At 39.8% G+C, this 22141-nt stretch overlaps 1 protein-coding gene across 1 annotated transcript in view; it reads left to right on the top strand.

Moving 5' to 3' along the window:
• The window catches only part of LOC121182864 (spermatogenesis-associated protein 16-like), an 81567-nt gene that overhangs the window by 22604 nt on the left and 36822 nt on the right, over positions 1-22141 (top strand). Inside the window, exons 4-7 of the mRNA XM_041039485.1 lie at positions 6053-6137; positions 10918-11065; positions 17366-17518; positions 19333-19463. Coding sequence (XP_040895419.1) covers positions 6053-6137; positions 10918-11065; positions 17366-17518; positions 19333-19463 — 517 coding nt within the window. The remainder of the gene's footprint in view (positions 1-6052; positions 6138-10917; positions 11066-17365; positions 17519-19332; positions 19464-22141) is intronic.

Below are 22141 nucleotides of genomic sequence, written 5' to 3' on the forward strand. Positions count from 1 at the left end.
GGCAAAGAATACGGAATAAATGAAGGAACTAAACTAAAGAGAGAAAAAAAAATGCAGGATATTGATCTCCACCACAGACATTTATCCACAGCAGGTGGTCTTTCAGCCCCACCACTGCACCGCACCGCCTAATTTGTGTCTCTTTTAAATCCCACATTACATCCTTGACCGAGTTGTGGTCAGCATTTAAAATGCCAAAATTTCACAGCAATGTCTGTTCAATTCAGTGGGATCTCTGTGATCAGAGATCACAGTGAAGTAAATCCACACCTATTTTTTGGCATCTAGTTTAACTTTGGTAAAATTTTCACCTTTAATCAAATAATCCTGCCCTGCTGGAGCAGCTGTGAGGCATGGCTTTATTTTCAGAGAGCTACTGTGGTTTGCTATCATGTTAGCTGTTAGCTCACCAGCTACAGCAATTGATAAACTAACCCTGTGAGTATTTCCTACTTACACCAAGATCCTGGCACTACTGATGAACTTTGCTGTATTAGTTTCTGATGGGACCAACAGAGTAGTCGTGCTGTGAAGGGGTCGCCTCATGGCCAGTATCGAGAGGTGGAACAGTTAGAACGACTGGTAACTCTCTGAACTTAAAATGTCAGTATTACCTTAAACCTGAAAAAACCCGGACCTGTCCTTTAACCTATTCTTTTGTACAGCATCTCATTTATCAGCCTGTGTAGCTGCCTGTCTCTGTGTCTGTCTTCATGACCGTCTCCTTGCAACAGTGTTTTCCCACCTCTAAGTCAGCCTCCATCCTTATTCCCCTCTCTTCTATCCTTCATCTCATTTTCTGTCCAGACAGCTGTCAGAAGGCCACCAGTGCTATTATTTTGATATGAGATACACCATGTCGGCCTTAGGCCTCTCTCTCTCTCTCTTTTATACAGCAACCACCGCCCCCCCCCCCCCCCCGCCACCCCCTCACTCTCCCTTCTTATATCAGGTAATAGGTCCACTGATCTCTGCCGTGTGACAGAGGAACCACTGGGGATTAAGTGGTCAATCTGCATTATTGGCATACTCGCCCTTTTTGTCTTCGCATGTCTGTTTGTGTGTGTGCATGTGGAGGGGGGGGTATCATACACATGCACAGCTGCATTCTTACATGTGTTTGCTATGTTCATATATTACAGTGTGCACACATCAAAGATTAATGACTTTATTCCATTTCTCCCCCAAAAACAAAGTGAGGATATTTTTAGCCAAGGCGTAGCCTCCCTGATAGGCTGGACAGCACACTGATTGATTACAAGGCGACTGAAACTGGGAGATCTCCATTCTCCATAATGAGAATCGGACGCTTACGTCAGCTTGAAACGTCTGGACCAATTTGGAGAGTTAGAAAATGAGAGTTGTTTGCATCAGCCGTGAGGTCCACAGGGGACCTCTTTACAATGTTGGCTTAATTCTTCTCCTTGTTTACCATGGAAAGGACAAACTGATGACAGCTCTGAGGGCTGAGTGCGCTCCCAGAGTGCCCGGCCTCCAAATTAAATAATATATTTATTTCAGCTTGAACAAAAGAGTGTGTCGCTTCAAAGTGCTTGGCGTAGCAGCAGGGGCAATGACAAGTGCTTCCCCAAGTGGCTGCTGTGCAATAAGTAAAATGGAGATGAAGCATTCTTCTTCTTGAAGAAGTATATAAAGAGTCAGAACACCCTTAAAGTCAGCAAGGACCCTGTCCTCCAGCATATTTATACAAGACTGAAAGTACTTTAGGACAGCTGCAGTGGCACAGAGAGGGACAGCAGCTGCTGTTCTTGTGAACCACACAGCTATTTCCCATCAGAGCTGAAGATGGTTCAACTTTTCACCTCACCACTGAGCAGGCAGTTACATTTACTCTACATTGACTGTAACAAAGTCGTTTCACAGAAACTATGCAAAACCAAAAACACACAAACTCCAAAGAAAAATGCAACAGAAAAGAAAACACTGCATATCCTGTCAACACAACAAAAGTTCTCCAGGCCTCTTTTTCGTTTTGTATTACTGTACTTTTTTTTTACTGTACTGTTACTGCAATGTTTTTTTGACATGCTTAGAAGCCAATTAGAGACACAGTTACTCATATACATGGCAGAGAAATCAGCTTTCTCCAGGAAGAATCTAGCTGGGTAAATCAAGTTTCCTTAATCCCCTACCCAAATTACAGAAACCAAGTTTGTGGTTTACATGAGATTTAAGAAATCAGCTTACTGCACACAGCAGACCGTAACCTGGTCACATAAAGGATAACTGCGGTTTATCTCAACCTGGCATATTTCCCATTACTCTTGCTATTGTGGCTCTGTGGCTTGTGCTAACTTCGCACTTGGAACTTCTGTTGTGGACTCATGGAAAAGCAACATGAGCTTCCTACAGCTTTCAAAATAAACTCTTGTTTCTGACCCAACGGTGAACAGAGAAAATAGCCACCTGGATCTTACAGGGGAATTTTTTATAGAAAGTGATAAGAAAGAGTCTTAAGAGTGTCTCCTCACTGGACATGGATCTACCTACAATAAAAAAAAAACACAAAAAACTTAAACTAGAAACCATCTTGGGATCGACCAACCACGGTGGCCATCAACATGTTGACGTTCTGACCCATCAGTACTCAGTATTTATGGGTCAGACCACACCTATCTATGACTGTATCTTACATGGTTGTGATGCTATGGCAGTGACAACACCTTTCCACAGACATAAACACCTGCCAGAGTACTCACACCCAGCTCTGTGGTAGTTCCTGTAACAGTAGGTGTCTCCAGGACCACATTTTGCCATGATGATACACACACGCACACACAGTTGTGAGTTGTTGATTATCTATTTTAGGGAGACTGAAAAGCTCTCAGTGAAATTCCACCCCTCTAAGATGCACCTGTTTACCCTTGATTTGTGTACAGCTGTCAAGATTAAGTCTTGAAGTAGAGGAGCACCATCATCCTCTGTGTGTGTATTTATTTAAGTTCATGTCTGAAAATATTTTACCTTTGTTCAGTTTGGAGTGAAGTGAATGGGATGTTTATTGTGTGTCTTGTGGGATTACGGCCATGGTTACCATGGTGCAGTACCTGTTATCAGTCTAAATATAAAGGAAATGTATACTGTAGAACTGTCACAGGTCCAAACACAGTCAAACATACTGTGGACTGACAATCATCAGATTCACATTTTAAGAAATGTTAAATTAGGTGTTTTTGTTGAACAAATGGAGCTGTTACACAAAACTTGTACATGTTTTTGTTTTTTTCTTTTTTTACTGTTGACTCCCAGGAATTAACTCACAGCAGCAGGTTTGGCACAAGTGGGTCAGACTTTGGCTGATTTGGGTTCATTATCAAATGCGGGATCTGTTAAGGGAAAGTATTTGAGTGTGTCGGCAGGAACTGGGGTTCAGGTTCGATTATTGAATCCAAATCCAGCATCAAATTAGTTTATTTGTTTATTTAATCTTTAATTTGAATTCTTTATGAAATCTAATAAAGTTTAGCTTTCAACCTTTGCAGGTAACTAAGATTTTAAATAACTACGACTCAAATATTCATTTGAGATCAGTTTTTGTTATTGTTTCAGACAACAACAAAGCCTCTAGAAAGACATGATGAGAAGACAAATATACTGAATGAATGTACAAGAGGAAAAAGGAGTGAGACTGGAATGAAATTAAGGGAAGAACTGCAGTTACTGCTGAATTCTCAGACCACTCCGAGGCCATGCCATGCATACACAGTCCACGTGAACATTGCTAGCTAGTTTACAGCTAACGTCTGTACAGTAAGTTCACCGACAATCTCCTGGTGTCGTTTGTCATTTCAGCTGTCTCCTCCTCACGGTCTTTATCCGTCTTGTTCCACCCTGTCCTCCACACTGATCAGCAACCACCTCCACATTCTTGTTGGCCTTGTCTGCTGAGAGACACTCTCAGCTGGTAAACAGCCTGGAGGGGCTCTCAGCACAACAGACAATGGCTGACCTTGGCAATCTGCTGTCATTTTAGCAAGCATGTTGTCTGTCCTGTTAGTATTTACTGGGACACGTGGGAGTTTCCCCGTCAGTCTCTCATACATGTAGAACTTTCTAATCTTCGAATACTAATAATACACATCCACTGTATCCACAGAAACAAAGTGGAGGATGCCGATATCTGGAGAAATTATAGGGAACATTCACTATGACAACATTATACTGCCAAAATCCACAAGCACAAATGAGATCCAAGTCAAACAGCTACACACGCATATTGTTTTTGCGAGCACTCAAAAAAACCTCTGAGCAATGAGCAATATTGTAGCCTGTGAGGAGGAAACCCAGCTTGGATTCCTCAGGAGCATGTGACTGTTATCCTGGAGCATACATCCACTATCACTGATCTCCTGCTCGCAAAACTTTCACCGAGCAAGTGGATTTTCTTTTAGGCAGCAAGTGTGTGGACACCATTGTATGTTTCAATGTAAGTGGTTTCACAAATGGCTCCTCTACATCTGCTCATGTGGATCTCATCTGTGCTCGTGGATTTTAGTAGTATAAGGCCTTCGCTGTAACCTGCATCATATAGCACATAGCTAGGTTGCTGTAAAGGCACATATGTAACCAACACACACATACATGGAAGCACCATTATGACTGTGGAACCTCCCAGCAGTGGAGACGTACTTTACATTCACACAGAGTGACAGAATGTTGCTTTTAAAGTTTCACTGTGTCAGAGGAGATCCATGTCTCTGCCGCCTCCTTCGATCATGGCACACACATACATGTATAAGTACACACACATTCTCCCCTATACCCCTGCTCCACACACACACTTCCATCTCCACTCACAACACACATGCAAATTCAGACACACATGCACACACACAACTGCATTAAATTCTAACACACATGAACCTAGTGACAGCACAGACATTAAAGCGTTTTGACTGGCAGGAAGCCAAGGCTGTACTCGGCCCCCATCCAGCCTGACAAATATCTACCCTGACATGGCAAAGAACACAAAGACAAGGAGGATCTGGGTCTGTCTCTCTCTTTCAGTGCAGTCAGTTTGATATTGACTGTAGATGGAACATTAGTTTTCCCAATAAGGACGATTCTCACTGTTCATCAGGAAAAAATGTCTCGCTTCATTTAATTCTTCTCAATCAAAACTCAATCATGAAGGTTTAACGCACATGTTTAAGGGAGGGTCATGCAAATAATAGGAGGAGACGTGTTAACAGAAGATGATTATGTTTTCTGCTCACTTTACTAAGGTCACTCAATCTGAGGCTGCCAGGTTTGCAGGGAAAAATCTGAACCTGTGGAGACAAAGTGTAAACACAGTACAGATACAGTTTGCAAGCACCACAGTGAAGACTGTAGAGAAGAAAATAAATATTAAGTATGGACTTATACATGACTCAAAACTGGTTTTTAGAAAGGACAGTTAAGCATTTGGGATCTTATTAGAAAGCACAATACCTGATTACTGCAATACAAATCAGTAGTGGACAGGGAGTGGTGTTCATCAGACTTGAAACATGAACAAGGTCACATAGCACAAGTTTTTGCGCAGTATAATTAATACCACTAATTATATTAATCCAAGAAATTAAACATGTTACTACTAGTGTTAGACACTGTAATGTCCTAAGGTTAATACATTATGCTGCAATTTCTACCGTCACTTCTGTGATAGCCCTCTGCTCTGAAAGACTTAGAATATGTCAAAAAGGAAGAGGATGGTGGACAAATGTCACAGGGATTAATAATAAATTAGAACTCAACCTACAATGAAATTAACATAACTGAAACATTTTATTCCCATTAATTCAATTCCCAGTAGCTCAGGGGGGCACAGTTGCAGGTTAATAAAATAATATACAACATGTCACCAGGGCAACAGCAACCATCACTTTCAGTTTTGACTCCACAGTCGTCTCATTCAGAAGGACATGTTAAAACATTTTGACAGGTTGTTGACTTTTCTAAAACTTACTACAGGATCAGCTGGTACAAGCTGCTGGCTTGTTGGAGATTTCCCTGACACACTCTTTTCTCTCTCTCTCCCTGTCATCAGGAGCGTGTTGACTGCTGACTGGCTGTATTGTCTGTTGGGTGGCACTGAGCGCCATATCAGCAAGCAGCTCAAACTCTATTGGCAGGTGAGTAGGACAGATGGGCGCACAGCGGACGAGTTGGTGCGTGAATGATTATTGGTTAAAAGACTTGCCAACTCTTCACCAACCTATCAATCAGGGCTGTTTAGCATCCTCTGTCTGCTACATAAGGTCTGCTAAAGGGTTTATAATGAACCCACAAGGGCAAGATGAAAGTGTGCATGTGTGTGTGTGTCTGTGTCCTGACCACAGACTTAACCTTAAAAATGGAACAGTAAAGGGCACGATCAGCCAGCATGTCCTCACATCAATACCTGACACTGGCTTCTGTACTCCCTGACCTCTCAGTCGCTGTGGAAAAACAACTTCAAGACCCGACTCTTATTCGGCTGTTAACCAACTGTTAACCAACTGTTAACCGACCAATATGATCAATATTGGTTCATAACATCAGTTTGATATCTCTCCAGATATCTGGGGAAAAAAAATCAAAAGTACAAACATAGACTTAATGTAGTGTAAGAATTCTGATCTGAAATATTATATTCTTGACTTTTTAGGATTTAAAAGTTGAAGCCCCAATTAATTACTTGTTATAATTATGTATTTACGGTGAGTAAAATGTCATTTGTTGCAGCTGACCTGTCATTCCAAGAGTAATTTCAAGTATTAGTTGTCAGATGTGCAAATACAAGCTTCAAACAGCGCACAAAGCGCTTTCATTTATTTATTATAATTATGAGCAAAGAAGAGAATTTAAGCATTCTTCCCTACTTTGAAAATTACATGTGTAAATAGGTCAAAATGTCTTAAAATGTTAATTGTTTGAAGTGTCAGAGTTTTAGCTTGATATATAGTATTTAGTGTGCTCGGTGATACTATGCATACTAGCCTCGTGGAGTGAGATAAATAAGTTGTAAGTTAAGTGTGGACTGAAAAATACAAATTAATTTTTTAGTCGATTTTAAAGCTGTTAAAGCAGATTCCACAAATATAAACTCTCCAAACAAGACAAAAAATACTTGAAAAAGTCAAGAACATTTATAATTCATGAACATAAAACTTGAACTTCAAGCTTTAAAGGAAAAGGCAGTCCTCAAATGCCAGCCTTTACTCTTTCAGTCCAACACAGTGAGCCTCACAGTAATCATCCTTTTACATACCTCTGATAAACTGACTTTTTTTTAATTCTTTTTCAATCTTTGAGGTAGACTCTATGCCTTTCAGGCTGACAGTGGGCAAACCAAAGTCCTTCAGTGAATGGAAAAATATCAGACAGATTAAGATAAAAGACCAAGGAACTGATTCAACTCCTCCACCTGCACAGAGGAAACTGCAGCTGACTGTTTTCTTAATCCTCGGTCTCTTTCTGTGACAGCTCAGATGCTGTTAGAGCCAGAATACTGCAAAGAAACTGAAAATTAATAAATTCCTGGAGTAACAAAGCTGTGTGAAGCTGCCAATATGCCTTCACACAGTTACTCCAAGAATTTACAGTGCTACACTACAAATATCACTGTGTCCAAAATGTCTGTGTAAGTTCTCATTCATCCAGGTCATCTTGTCATAAGGGTTGATTGAAGGCAACTGGACTTCTTGTTTAAAGCTTGAAGACGGTTAAAGAGTCCAAACTTTTAAACTCATCCCTATCTCACCTAGTAGGTGGTACCTCTGGGAGCAATAGAAACCACTTAGTGAAAGGTTCACACCTTGGGTGGCTCCTGCTGGGCTGCCTCAAGTGGAGCTGCCTCAGAGGTACCACCTTTTAGTTGTTTAAAAGTTTGGACTCTCTAACCAGTCTCAAGAACTAAAGAAGCTTCTTGGATGAGAGGTGAAACGTCTTTAAGCTTCAAACAAGAAGTCCAGTTGCCTTCAATCAACCCTTAGGGCATCACTGTGTCTGTATCTAAATATCCCTGCTCCAACCATTATTACCAGTGACCACAGGTCAAGGTGCTTGAAATTTTAAGTTTTGGAGTGACAGATATATTACAGAGAGATCTCAATTTTTTTTTCATTATGTGCACAATATCATGATATACTGTATGTTTAAGTTGACAGCAACTTCTGTCAGCCAAAGTTATTATCACTAATGTCTGTCTGTGGGGAGGAAAGAAGTTAGGTGATGTGATTAAAGGGCCAACAGAACACTGAACTTTAACATAGGACACAGGTGTCTTCATGTTGTTTTTCTTCCTTTCTTTCTTTTTGATTTTGTTCTTTTGAAAGCCACAAGACAAATGATGTCTCAGACCTGTGTCATTTCAAAGGGCAGATAAAAATGATGTATTTTATTGTTTAATTTGGAGGTGTTGTTGTGCTAAACTTCTACCAGCAACTAACAGTGGTATCCTTTAACCACGACAGTGATTGTTTTTGCACCTAACCATGACTTGAAGCTCTGTTTTGGTCTCCACCAACTTCTGAGAAAATGATTTGGCTCTTTAGCTGCTAAATGCTCCATTATATTCACCAGAGACTGTCTCTAAAAAAATGTCTCTACAGGTCACCTCTGCAAGCCAATTACTATGACCCACTTACATTTTATTGTTAGGTAACCTCTAGCAGCTTTAGTGATTATGAGCAAAGGAGGAAGTCAGACAATGTAGTATCAAGAGTGAGAAAGGAGGAGGCCTGGGTGGATGCCAACACAGGAGACAGGAGACCATGGTTCGGTTCCCATTTTCAAACAATAGTCAGTGTTTCTTTGATCAGTTTCTTTCATCAATGACCGCTCGTTCTACAACCTTAACTGCTTGTTTATTATCACGCCTATGATGACAGATTTTCTCAAACCTTAACAAATTGATTATTTTAACAAAACCTATGATCTTTCCCTACACCTAAGTAGTTTCTGTACCTAAACCTACAATGACAACAAACGTCTGGTATGCCTGTCTATATGTATCTGAGGGTTGGAACAAATGACCTATACAGTTGTTTAGGTAGGAGGACTTGGTTGGTTCACCAGATACTGTTTTTGCTGAGACTAACTGCCTAGTAAAGCTGCTGGATGTAAAGCTATGAGCAAAGTCAAGTACTGCTTAAAGTTGATAAAAAAGAGAGATTAAAATGCATCAACCGCACACTTGAGGCAAAGTTTGCTACAGCAGCTTTTGGTATCAGCCTCACTCACCACAGTTCCACAGCCTCTGTCAGACACACCAGGGGATAGGGGAATTTTCAGGGTGTTGTTTTGGATATAATATTTTTAGTTCAGGACTGAAGCTACCATTTTTGGCAGCAAGTCAGAGGTTTACCTACTTTCAAAAAAGAAAGAGGGAGCAAGGCAAAGAAAAAGGAAATCCTCAATGATTCTTTTTGTCTTCTTTTTTTTGTTCCTCTTGTTGTTTTAGCCTTCTCTTTTCTTCTTCTCTGTGTCTAAGGACATGGGAGAGAGATGGCTTTAGCTGCTAGGACAACATGAAGGCTTTCCTCATTGCTCCCACCTGGACCAATGCCGTCTCTTTGTCTTCATGACTGTTTTAAGGATATTTGCTCCTCTGTGTGTGGATATGTATGTTTTCGCCATCCAAGCTCAGCCATTTGCATTTGCTTGATGTGAGATAAGTAACTTCTGGTCCCTGCTGTTCACTCAACCCCCTTCTCCATCCCAAGAGACTTACAAGATGCAGGGTGAATGTGTGGGCACAATGTGCATGTTCTGTTTGAGGACTCTAGCTTCAAAAAAGCTTATGCCAAGGAAGTCTCTTTATCGATCCCACCACCACCATTGCCACCGAATATCTGCCTTTTTGGTTGTTACTCAGACCTTATAGGTGCAAATATGAGTTATTACGCCATACAACAATAAGATGATCTATCTGTGTCTGCCTCTGTGTAGCCAATCTATCCACATGGCTGCCCCTGACCTTCTGGAGGCCCTCAGCAGAAATTCTGTTTGGGTTTACCCTCTGTTCTTTCTGCAGCACTTGTTTTCTCTAGCTTGCATCTTTCTTCATTCTCCTCAGATCTCTGATCAAAAGCATCCAAACAGTTCCATATCCATTCTATGAATATATTCATCTCCTCTTGACCTTATCTAATCCCCAGTGGTTTTCAGTTATGTACCACTATGACCCGACAGTCTGCAGATTTTAATTGTAATCAAATGCTACAGCAACTGATTTCATTGCTTAGCTCTGTCTCCCGGGTTGAGAGTGTGCTAATTAGTGAAGGCAGCTGCTGATTTCTTTAGCTGGAATAAAAATCTGCAGAATCTGGGCACATAGTGGCAAACAACCCATTCATGTCATCTCTGTACTTGAAGGCAAAACTGCAGAAGATTCTTAACTATCTCAGTTGTCCTTTATTTATTTATTTTTTTTCAATGAATGAAGTGCTACATTTATGAACGGCAGCTGAGGGGTTTGGCAGGATTATAAAGCACATGGCTGTCACACGAGAGCCTGGGTTTCACATCCAGAGTCCCATCTGTGGTTAGGTTTTATCAACAGAAGCACTTTGGTTAAGGTTAGTGAAAAATTGTGGTTTTGGCTAAATGTAAATACACACGTTGTGTCTCAGGTCACCTAACCTTAATCAAAGTGCTTTGAGAGTCTAAACATAAGCATAAAAATGAAAATAATGCTGTATGACCCAGAATTAGTTTGTGACTGGATCAACACAACTTCCTCCAAAGTACGACTGCTGTGCTCACATCTGCCCAAATGAACTGTATCAAGAGTCAGATTTAATTGGACAAAACAATGCAGGTTTGAAAACACCCTTATTCCTAAAACAGCGCCTTTTGAAAGTGCAGATGTGCAAAATGTCCTCACTTTCAAGCATTCCCATGACTTTCATCAAATCTTTCCTGCTCTAGGCCATGCTGTGCAAGGCCCGACTCACTGAGAAGGACATCTCTGTGATTTACACACCATACTCTGGAGGTCCTACAGCCAAGGACATCAGTCAAGCAGCTGAGGCCTGCATGAAGCAGCATCCTGGCTTCACTGACTTCATATACACAGGTGTGTTTCAGATCCAAACCTGGCTCTAGGGATTGCAATATTGGTCTGTTGGTCGTTCTGTCTACCACTTTGGTCCAGACTGAAATTTCTTAAGTACTGGATGGATTGCCATGAACACTTGTAGAGACATTCATTGTCCCCATATGATATATCTTAATGTCTTTGATGATCCCCTGCTTCCTCTAGCCCCACCATGAGGTTGACATTTTTGGTTAAGACCAAAATGTCAACCTCAAGGTGGACTTCTAATCCCTTGACCACTTACCTAATTTAATGACATTCCTAAAAAACTAAGACAGTAAACATGGTAAACATAATACCCCCCAAAAAACTGTATTTTATCATCACTGTGAGCATGTTAGCACACTCACATTACCAAATACCTAAGGACCACTAGTACAGTGTCACTGATCTGCTAGCATAGCTATTGGAGTATAGTTGGTGAAATGATGTGATGGATGATGTCAACATGGAGCAGAGTCTGAAAGGAAAGTTTCCAACATCTTGTAGAATCACGGCCAATTCAGATAATAGATATTCAGATAAGCACAGACAGTGCACTCTGAACAAATACAAAAACATCAAAAAACTATTTTTGCCAGTTCCACACTGCTCCTTTGTTCCAACACAGTTTACCACAGCAGCAACATCACTTCTTCTCAGAGTCAAAATCCAAATACACAGAAATCATACACACCTGGCTACAATCTGCAGAATTGAGTCTTTGCAGAGTATCTCTTTTGTCTACAAAGAGCAGACATCCATAAATCTATTTAGGAATCATATTTAAAAGGTGCTTCGTCTAACTTTCTAACAGACAGGTTTTGTCTGAAAGTCATGAGATTCAGACTTTCTTCGTTACACAGTAGGAAGTGATTGTTGTTTGTAGAGTGCAAACAAGAACCACTAGAAGCCAAGGAAGCAGGATTTTCATGTGCCAAAATCTAAACAAATAAGCTGTAGGCGAGGTGTTGTTCACCAGCACCCATTCTCAATAACTATATCATTTTTCACTGGACTAGTTGTGTAGTGCAGGATAAAGCTTGACTGATCTGAAGAGCTGAAATGAAGGTGCTTTCAGACCACCACCTCTATTGTTTTCAATGTAAACACAACGGGAGACGTAGGGGCGGCAACCACTGCTCTTGTGAAGATGTGCAGCTCAGCACTGCTGCTGCCATTTGACTTCATGATGGTTCAGTTTTTTGATTTGCTACCATGGTTGGTCATGTGACAATGGCAACTACAGAATGTACATTGAGGGAAATAATACAGGAACTGATTTTATAGTAGCAGTAGGTATAGACACCAGCAGAGAACAGACAGATCGGTGAGGAGATTGTCCAGCCATTATTATTATTATTATTATTATTATTATTATTATTATTATTATTTGGTAGTAGTAGTACTAGTATTAATATTATTGTGTCATGTTTATAGTCATTTCTGATATATTCAGCTACAGCCTGTTCTGTTTAGCTGTGTGATGAAATCATCAGAGCCTGTGTTGTGCTGGATGTTAGGACCAGGATGTATACTATGGTGTATAGTCACCTCTGATGCAGATTCAAAACAGAGAAGAACAATAGATAGTCAGACTGTATCCCTTCACATATGATGACACTGGCGTCCATGGTTTGTTAATCTTGAATGATAGGTCCAACACATGCCGACACACAGAGAAACATACACATGCCATCGTTTCACTGATGAAGTGTGGCCTGGGCTCTGAGTTTCTGTATATATGATCAGCAGCAGATTTGCTGAGCACTGCCATGAGTCATCAGTTTATATGGAGAGTACACAGACGCTCATGCTTGCAGCAATTCTTTGGGCACTCCACATCACTTAGATTTTACGCCTTATCTGCTGCGCTCCAGGTTTCATGATGTAACTTTAAAACACTCTGTTATGAATAAATGAAGTGGTTTTATGCATCTAAGCTCTTCTTGACCATGTTCTCTAAACAAGGTTAGCTGTCAGTGCTTTCTTTTGTGTTGTTTGACACTTTGAAAAATATTTTTAAATTCCTCCTTAGAAAGATCAGTCGATCAATAGCGATTAATCTAGTTTAGGATAAACACTGGAAGCAGGAGGAAACAGCCTGGCTCCCTCCAAAGTTAAAAAGAATATCTAGGAAAACCTCTAAAGTGCTTTAATTAATGCAGTATCTGTTTTCTGTTTTTTTTTTTTTTTTTTCATGTAGAAAGAACAGTTTTTGGTTTTATGTGGAGTTAAATGTTATAACTCTTTCTTGATGCATAGCAGTGCAACATTTTTCTAGTTGCTTGGCAACCTCACCGTTACAACAAGAAGTCACAAAGTCACTGTGCCCAGCTGTTGCTCATGAAGAAACAGTTTTAGTGCATGACTCCCTGTAAGGGGTGATACGTTACGCTTTGACTCTGCACTGTCCTCTGCACTCCAATTTTCAGTGAGGACAAACTGCCGATCGTGAGTTTAACTGTTCCCTTAAACACACACAGAAGAAGGACAATGATACTGTGATCATTTATGTAAGTAGGAATACCAATCTATTAAACTACACCATCGTAAGTAAAATTAAGTGGGTAGAAGAGGGCTGGGAATATAAAGAAATGACAGTGCAGGTAGGACTGGAGAATACATGATGGCAATGCCATGGTAAAGGTTTGGTTAGATATAGGCACAAAACAAACTTGGTTAGGTTTAAGGAAGGATCATGGTTTGGGTCAAAATAAGTCCTTTATTGAGGCTAGAGACCTTTGTTGTCATGGTTACACTAATTTTGTCAACCTATCCATCCACATTGACCTGTGTCGCCCAATAACATCATCCAAGTTCCTCCATTGCTCCCATCATAATTACTACAGCCACTACAGGGCTTTGTCATTTGCAACCAAACAGGTCATTCTGGGGCATTAGCAGAAAAGACTAGTGCTGTTTCACATGACCACTAGATGTCACTTAGCAATGAATATGTAATTATGGATTGTAATAAGCTGTGTGCAGAAATGAACCATGGGGATGTTTTTTAACCAAACTAAGCAAACTTAATGAAAGTCTAGAAAAGTTACACATACACCCAAAACACTTCTGTGTGGCCAGAAGTAATTCAGCTCTGAAAAGGCAGGTAGATCCGAGGACAGGACAACTTTGTGACAGTAGACCACTACTATGGGACTAGGGGGGGGATATGGCACTCTGCTTGGAGTCTAGATGTTCTTTGCCTTTACATACTCCATTATTTTCTTATTTCAGGACACCTTGACTGATATAAGAGACCAGTGCTGATGAAATTCTCAGAACTCCCCACTGAAACACTTGAATGCACCAGCAGAGTCCTCGGAAATGGTACTTCTACCTCAGGAATCTCAAACTCTCCGCTGAGAATTGTAATGAAATTATATTAGGTGAAGTGTCCGCCTCACATCCAGAGATCATAAATTCCCCAGTATGAACCCCAGACTTCTTCCTCCTCCTCTTCCTTCTTTTTGTCCTTTCCAGCACATCTCCAATCCATCTCTACTTTTTTTCTTTAATAGGCCAAGATGATATTTTCTCTCCTCTCCTCTTCCTCTCCTTCTTCCTCCACTTTACTCCTTTGCACTGTCCCAAAGACCTTAGCATTAACTTTCTCCTGAGGTACCATTTATCACAGATTGGATATATCCTGTTATCTAGTTCCTCTGGAGGATACTCCATCTCGGATCCCCTGCTGGAGCAGAATCTCAAACCTCCAACAATTTCTTTCTGGTTATCACTTCCACTATCATAAGACCTATAACACTAACTGATGTACTCAGTAGTCAGGGTGGTGAGAGAGAAGGAAAGAATAACTTCAAAGTGGGGCACTCACTTAGAAATATATATATTTACAGGTATATTTCTTTGTTTTTCTTTTTCTTCTGTTCCTCCAGTTCTTTTGACTTGAATGTTTACTACTTTAACGACATGACCAGTATAACAATTCTTCTCCATTCAGACCACATAAGACCAATTAGAACAAGGGCTAGATCAAAACCTGCTCTATAACTCAGCGGCTGTGATCTGGTAGCCTTTTTCAGCCTCACCAACAAAAGGAAATAATGGCTCAATCAACAAATTTAGACACTAGTTAAAAGAAGGGTATAACTGGCATAACTGTCTAACTATGAAGAAGCTGCTCTTGAACTTACCTGATAGTACAGCTGTTAGGTAATTAAATATAGAATGTACTAAAGCTACAATAAATAAAAATAAATTATTCTTGACCACTTTGAGGAAAAAATATTCGGCCTTTATGTATATTATTGCCCTATAAAGTTAGAAAACTATTTCAGGGCTGAAGCATTTAAACTATAGAAAATTAATCTGCAATGATTTTATTAATTGATTTTGAATTTGGATTTCCAGATTCTAAAACATGAGTACTTGCTGCTTTTCGTAAGTCGTCTATGATTTGTGACTGGCATTTTTCATGATTTTCTTACATTTATTTATTTAGAAAAATAATTGACAGATGAATTGAAAATGTAATGTTGCAGCCACGGGTGCTGGCAGTTTATGGATCATGCTGGGAATCAGGAAATCAGGCTTCCACACAAGAGCCGAATTTGGTTAGTGTAGTAACCAGCATGTGCTGTCAGTATATCACCTGCTGTCAGTATATCTGGATATAAAGTTTTTTTTAGAAAGGACTGGACTGAGAGTAGAGGCAGAGGGGGGTCTGTTTCATATCAAAGAGCATCAGTTCTAATGAATTTGAGTGTACTGGTCTCAATCTTGTACTTTCTCCTCGGATGTCATATACTATTACTGAAATTTGCCGACCACCTGCTGTCTTTTTGAGCAGCTTAAGGCCTTGTTAACTTAATTTTGATTAAGAAATCATTATATTATGTGATTTTATTAGAAGATTTTAGTAAAAACTTGGTCCAGTTGGTAAAGGGACCAACAAGAATAACTTCCTCAAGTCAGACACAAATCAATCTTGGGGGGGGTGTACAATGTGTGGTCATTGAAAATGTGTCCTGATATATGTTCTTCACAGAAAATGAGCCACAGCCAATGAGTCTGAGATTGAAAAAATAGCTGATTGTATCATTTTTCTTTTGATAAAAACCGAAAATGGGTGCCATAGACCCAAACACCATACAAGGGTTAATATGATGACTGGTTTGTCCGATACTGTCTGGGAATACCTAATATAACTGTGTTTGAAAATGCAACCAGAGCAAGTAACCATTCTGATTCACAGGACAACAGCTAGTCAGTCATATCTGCCATTCACTCAGTTAGAAGTAGATTTCAGAAAGTCATTAAATCCAAACGTGTTTAAAAGACGATTCTTCCATGGTTAAAAGGCAATATCTGGAAATTAAAGAAGGAATGGGATAGTGCTTTTAATTTTATGTTGCCATTTTTTTAACTGCCTGCACTGATTGTCAGCTTAACATTGTTTTTTTTTTTTATTAACTACCTGATTTGTACCTAATTTGCCTGATGGTTTCCGTAGTCCTCTAAGCTTTTTATTCTCTTCAAATGCTCTTTCCTGTGATTATATTTATTTGCTTTGTGTTTTATTGTCATTTTAATGGCTAATTTAAATCTGACTAGTGGAAACCTGGCCAGGTTTAATAATTGGACATTTTGGCTCTCCAGCAATGTTGATTAATGTGCACTGTCACTGGAAAAAAAAAAAAAAAAAAAAAGAAGAATAAAAAGAATAATTCAACATTAAGATTCATTTTCACTATTATCATGATCACAGATAACCAAGCTTTTAAACAATGATTACCAACAGTATTTTCATATAGATATATACAGTATTTATGATTGTGATTTAGTTATAATAAGACATCTTCTATGACCCAGTGACTTCAAACAAGAATAAGCAGGTGTGGGAACTCACTGTATGTATCTAATGACTATGTGCTGCTACTATGACTCTGTCCATGGAGATCAACTGAGATTCATCTCATCTTTCCTTCTATATGGTATTTTATTTTTTAAAATAAAGCATCAAAATATCTCATGTGGAAGCCTGACATAGGAGTAAAGTTATTTATATGCTTCATACAAAATACAGACACAACCACTGTGCTCTAGAGTGAAGAGAAACAAGCCTGATCCTACTTGGGTCACAAATAACAGTCAGCATCACACTGGGAGCTGTAAAGTTCACTGTTCACACTGAATGTTAATGTAGTGGCTGCATTACAATCAAAACAGCTGCATTCCCTTTGGCAAATCAAAACGCTTGACTTCTGAAATATATTCTGATCCCAACACTGACCATCCTGACCTGTGCTTATCATTCTCCTCTTTCATTTTCCTCAGACCCCAGAGGTGGCCACATCCTTCCACAGACCACTGACTGGCTGTCTGCTTCTGCTGTACCCCAGAACTACCTCATCACCCTGGGCTTTAGAAGGAGAGAGGACGGCCTCTTCCTCAAGAAAATATACTCAAGGATCTGGCCTTTTCTCCCAGGTTTGTGTAGAGTATGTATGTGTATTGAATTATTCTTATCTACTCATGCTGACGATACTTCACTACAGTTGGTTACGCACTTCATTGCTTATGCTATTTTAACATTCAGTGAATAAATATTGATGCAAACTAAACCCATTGAACCTGAATGTGAATACAGACACTTTGAGCTATTAAAAGTTGATACATGTTATGGGTTTTACTACTCACCAAAGTAGTACCATCACTAGAGGGGTAGAAAATGATCCTGATTCTCTGACCCCATCCTGGATAAGAGCCCACTTTTTTTCCCCAGCAGGATTATTTTAGGGTTGATAAGTGGCAGGACTCAGTATGAAGGTGTCAGCAGGTCCACGAGGTGGCCCATCCTACGCAGTAGCACAGGGACACAGTCATACATTTATAGGAAAACTCTAAATTGTTACTATGCTTGGCCTCATAAGACAAAGTCAGACCCACTAAAGACAGATGCATGAAAAAACGTGGCCCCTTGATCCATTTGAATGGAAACACCCTGCTGACTCAGTGGGGTTACCAACCCCGGAGGTATGGGGTTGTCTGGCAAAAACATTTAACCTGGAACACAATGAACTGCACTGGCCAATCAGTTGCAAATGAGAACAAAATTCCCGGTAGATTAGTGAACACCATACTTCTACTGTTTACGTGTCAGTAATTGCAACTGGGATCTGTGAACAGTGAACCTCATTGCTAAAAAAGAAATCGGTTTCTAACGTGTCAGGTCCTCTCACTTTCAGTTTCACCTCCAAATAATGCGGTTTAGATAATCTGGATAATTGGATATTTGCAGTCACGTTTTTTGCCCCATTGGACTTCATTGTAATGATGCTGAAGTGTTCTCAGATCTCAGCAATTACTGTGGTGATAACAGACAGAAATGATGAATTATAAAGACCCAAGTTGTAACAAACCAGGTTATCCTCTGAATGAATAACTACTATAACTGACAAAAAATAACTAAAAAGCAGAGAACATATTGTATGTTGGTCTAACTGCATAAACAATTACATGGCTAAATTTCAAAGCATGCTATAGACTTAATATAACACGTCCTAACCTCACAACATACAGAGTATGCAATCACACTTCATTATCTTTCAAAAGAAAGCAGTTTAGTGGGTCAGAGTTGCTCTGGATTTAGATAATGGGGCTTTCTGTTGCAAAAAGGGGAATCAAGCATGAGTAAAAGGAAGTGGCCAAAAGATCCATGCTATTGTATTTACTATGCTTACAGGGGAATAGCCAGGCCAAGATATGTGTGTGTGTGTGTGTGTGTTCATCAGGGCTTTCTAGTGCAATGCCTGCTGGGGTGGCGGTTTCTGTGCAGTCTGTAGTATATATAGGACATCAATCTCTTACATAGCCAGTACCATACAGAGGTTAACAATGGCAGTAAACAATGGATGCCTGAGTTCACTATGCTTGTGGCCAAGTTTATCTGATTTGCTGCTGGAATCTCAATGATCTCCAAATATTTCAGAGGCAAAAAACATTGACATATTTTACTCAATTAGAGGCCAGCTACTGAGCCTTTAGCTGAATTTAAATTAGACACAAAATAGGCTTATTAAGAAGGAGAAGTTTATTTTCAAACTCAGAACAGTGAGATTTTAATGAATGTTTCAAAATGCTGCAGAAACAAGTCAATAGGCGAGCAGGTCTCAAATAACCGGCATAAAAAGGAAAAATCATTGACATTTTCCTAAAATATGGCAGGTTTTAAAAACGGTTAGTGCATGTATAAGTGGAAGTAATGCTAATAACTGGTGTCTTTGTCCATCATGTTAAAAAAGACATAAGAGAAGAAGGAGTGCTGCTCCGTCCTCAGCAGCAACAGAAGCAAGAGGTGGAAAGTCAGAAGTTATGTGACATGTACAAGACAATCCTCCCCATCCTGGATCTGATGCAGGCCACTCAGATTAATGTGAGTAGAAGAAGAGACACACAAACACAAAAACAACTCATGGAAGTGCCCACAGTCTTAGAGGTTACTGCACAAACAAAGTTGTACATGACTAGCCCGACAAACAAAACACAGGGGTTACACACAATGGATTACACAAGCTGATTACACAAGCTGACTTATATCACCTCATAATGTGTTAGCAAACAGTTTCCTTGTAACACATCCCCGAGAAAAACAGAGCATTAACATTAGCATTAATTTCAAGTCATGATGCTTCACTCTACTTGTTCAAAAAACATATATATATATATATCTAACTACCTTTAGCAGGCAAATGTCCCACTGTGCTCACTGTCCAGCTAACTGTGTCCACTGTCTTTTGCTGTGCATGTAGTATACGATCAGTTAATCAGAGCTTTTCACTGAAAAGAGCCGCCTGCTGCATCTCAAAAGGAGGGTTGATGAGCGTGGTGAGGCTGAACCAAACAATGCAGCCGTGGGCCATAAAACCAAAGGAGTTGAATTGTGCTATATTGTTCTAAAGATTTGCAGCGAGCTACGGGGTTGGGTAATAAATCTCTGTGGGTTCATCACTATCAGTGACAGCTTACACGTTACACACAGTCATTAAATCCTTTGTTAATATAAAAATATTGATCAGTGTAGGTAAGACACGAGCAAATAACATCTTTTTATATACTCAGTGATAAGAAAAATAGAACCCACTGTAATATAATCTACCAGTCCTTTAATAATAACTGATTGTTGTTGAGTCAGAGACGTTGATTCAGCTTCATAGTCATTGTTGAGTTAAGGAACACATTATACTGACTGGTGTTTCTGCTGCTTTTTGTATGGAAATGAGGAGGGGAAATATTTGAGCCACTTAAATATGATGAAGTCTGATTCAACACTTCTCATATAGCTTAAATACAAATGAAGTCATTTTCAACAAGGGCTGGTTTTATTGAACCTTTATTTTATGGTGCCGCCTGAAATGTGTGCAGAGCACCAGCTACCAAAGTACTGAAATCTGGCATCATGTCAGATTAACAATGTTAAACTTACTATATCACTACAGTTCAGACTGCAACATTTGCCAGTTTTGGCTGTTTTTGTTCAGTAAATGGGTTTTGCAGAAAAACAGTGGGTGTGGCTCTGGTATTGGGATCAAAACTAACTTATCTCACCTGCACTTTGATCATACAGCATCCAGTTCTCAAATGATACTTGGGAATACATCTTAACAATCTTAACACTAACAGACTCAGTTGTTATCTGCCTTCCTTGGCACAGACTTCAGAGCTCGCTGGCTACCCTCCAAAATGGGCTTAATCATCCACAGCTGCAACAGTCCCACAAATTCTCAAAGCTCCATGTCCATTAATTCATTGTCTTGATTACACAACATCCAAACACCATAGTACTTCTTGATAGGATTTGCTCAGTTTGTTCAGCATTTCATTTGCAAGAGCATGTGTTGTTAGCCCAATGGCTGAATGAAGGTCTTTCATAAAAGTGCTCACCTGCGAGGAAACCGTTGACCAGGCAAACAGTCGCAGGGGATATATATCGCAGCAGAGCTGTGATCAAGCCAGAGTTTCTACTAGAAGTTTGAGGACTCAGAGAAGGAACTTTAAGAAAGTTTAGAGGTTTAGAAGAGTGAAGGTGATTAAGGAGAAAGAACAGGATGTGTGACGTTAGTGGTCAAAGCTGTGCCGGGGGTCCTTTCTTTGTAAAACAGTAAAATCCTCATTCACACTGCTTTGCTTTCTGTTCATCTCGTTCTTGGAGCTGACTTTATTCAATTTGTGAACTGAAAATGGTACATTCAGTCAACGACTAATCATCATAATTAGCGCTGACCATGAATGGGTTTCTTCTCTCAAACGGCATGCACTCCATCTGTTGCTTCATTACGTGCCTTTACCTCCTTGCTGACGGCAAGCATGCCATTCATTTCTATTGATTTCCATCTTTGTTACTTTATTACTCATTTCCTACAAGACGAATGCTTTCTGTATGCTGACAAAAGAGCTTCAGCTAGAAATATTCTGTCTTTCCTACATAGCAGTGTGTTCTAGTTTTCCTCCTAACATGCTTCAGTAGCTGTGTTTCTAAAAAAGTCCAGAATACTGGACATGATTACGAGGTGGAATGGGTACATTAAATTACAGAAAGAATAATGGCTGCTCTCACTTTTCTGTTTGACTTCAAATGATATAGATCATCAGCCTCTGAATGTCTGCCATTTGTGTTGACAGGCAACATCTAAACAGTAATGTAAGATAAGATAAGATGCCTTTTATTGTTACTGTGTTCAACATACAGCAAAATTTCAGATTTGTTAATATAATGTGTAGATAATGGGCTCACAAGGCTGAGTCTGCAGTTTTATAATCCCGACAGGTTTTGAAACCGTGACAAAGAGAGATTTAATGACCGCTGTCATTCTTAAGAACAGAGAACACCTCTGCATTCGGCTACATGGTGTTATTAAAACTTTATATGTCTTTCCAGTGGAGATAACATTAAACAGGATGGTCCTCTCTCATCTCTTTTGCTAATTACCGGAGTGGTGATATCATTATTGTTGTTAGTTTGATGTGTGCTTATCCTGCAATGGCAAATCAACACGTCTGCTGAGATTCATAATCCTGTCTACTTATTCTCTGATCAGATGGTTCCTGACTTAA

Source organism: Toxotes jaculatrix, chromosome 6, assembly GCF_017976425.1.
Source record: "Toxotes jaculatrix isolate fToxJac2 chromosome 6, fToxJac2.pri, whole genome shotgun sequence".
NCBI lineage: Eukaryota > Metazoa > Chordata > Actinopteri > Toxotidae > Toxotes > Toxotes jaculatrix.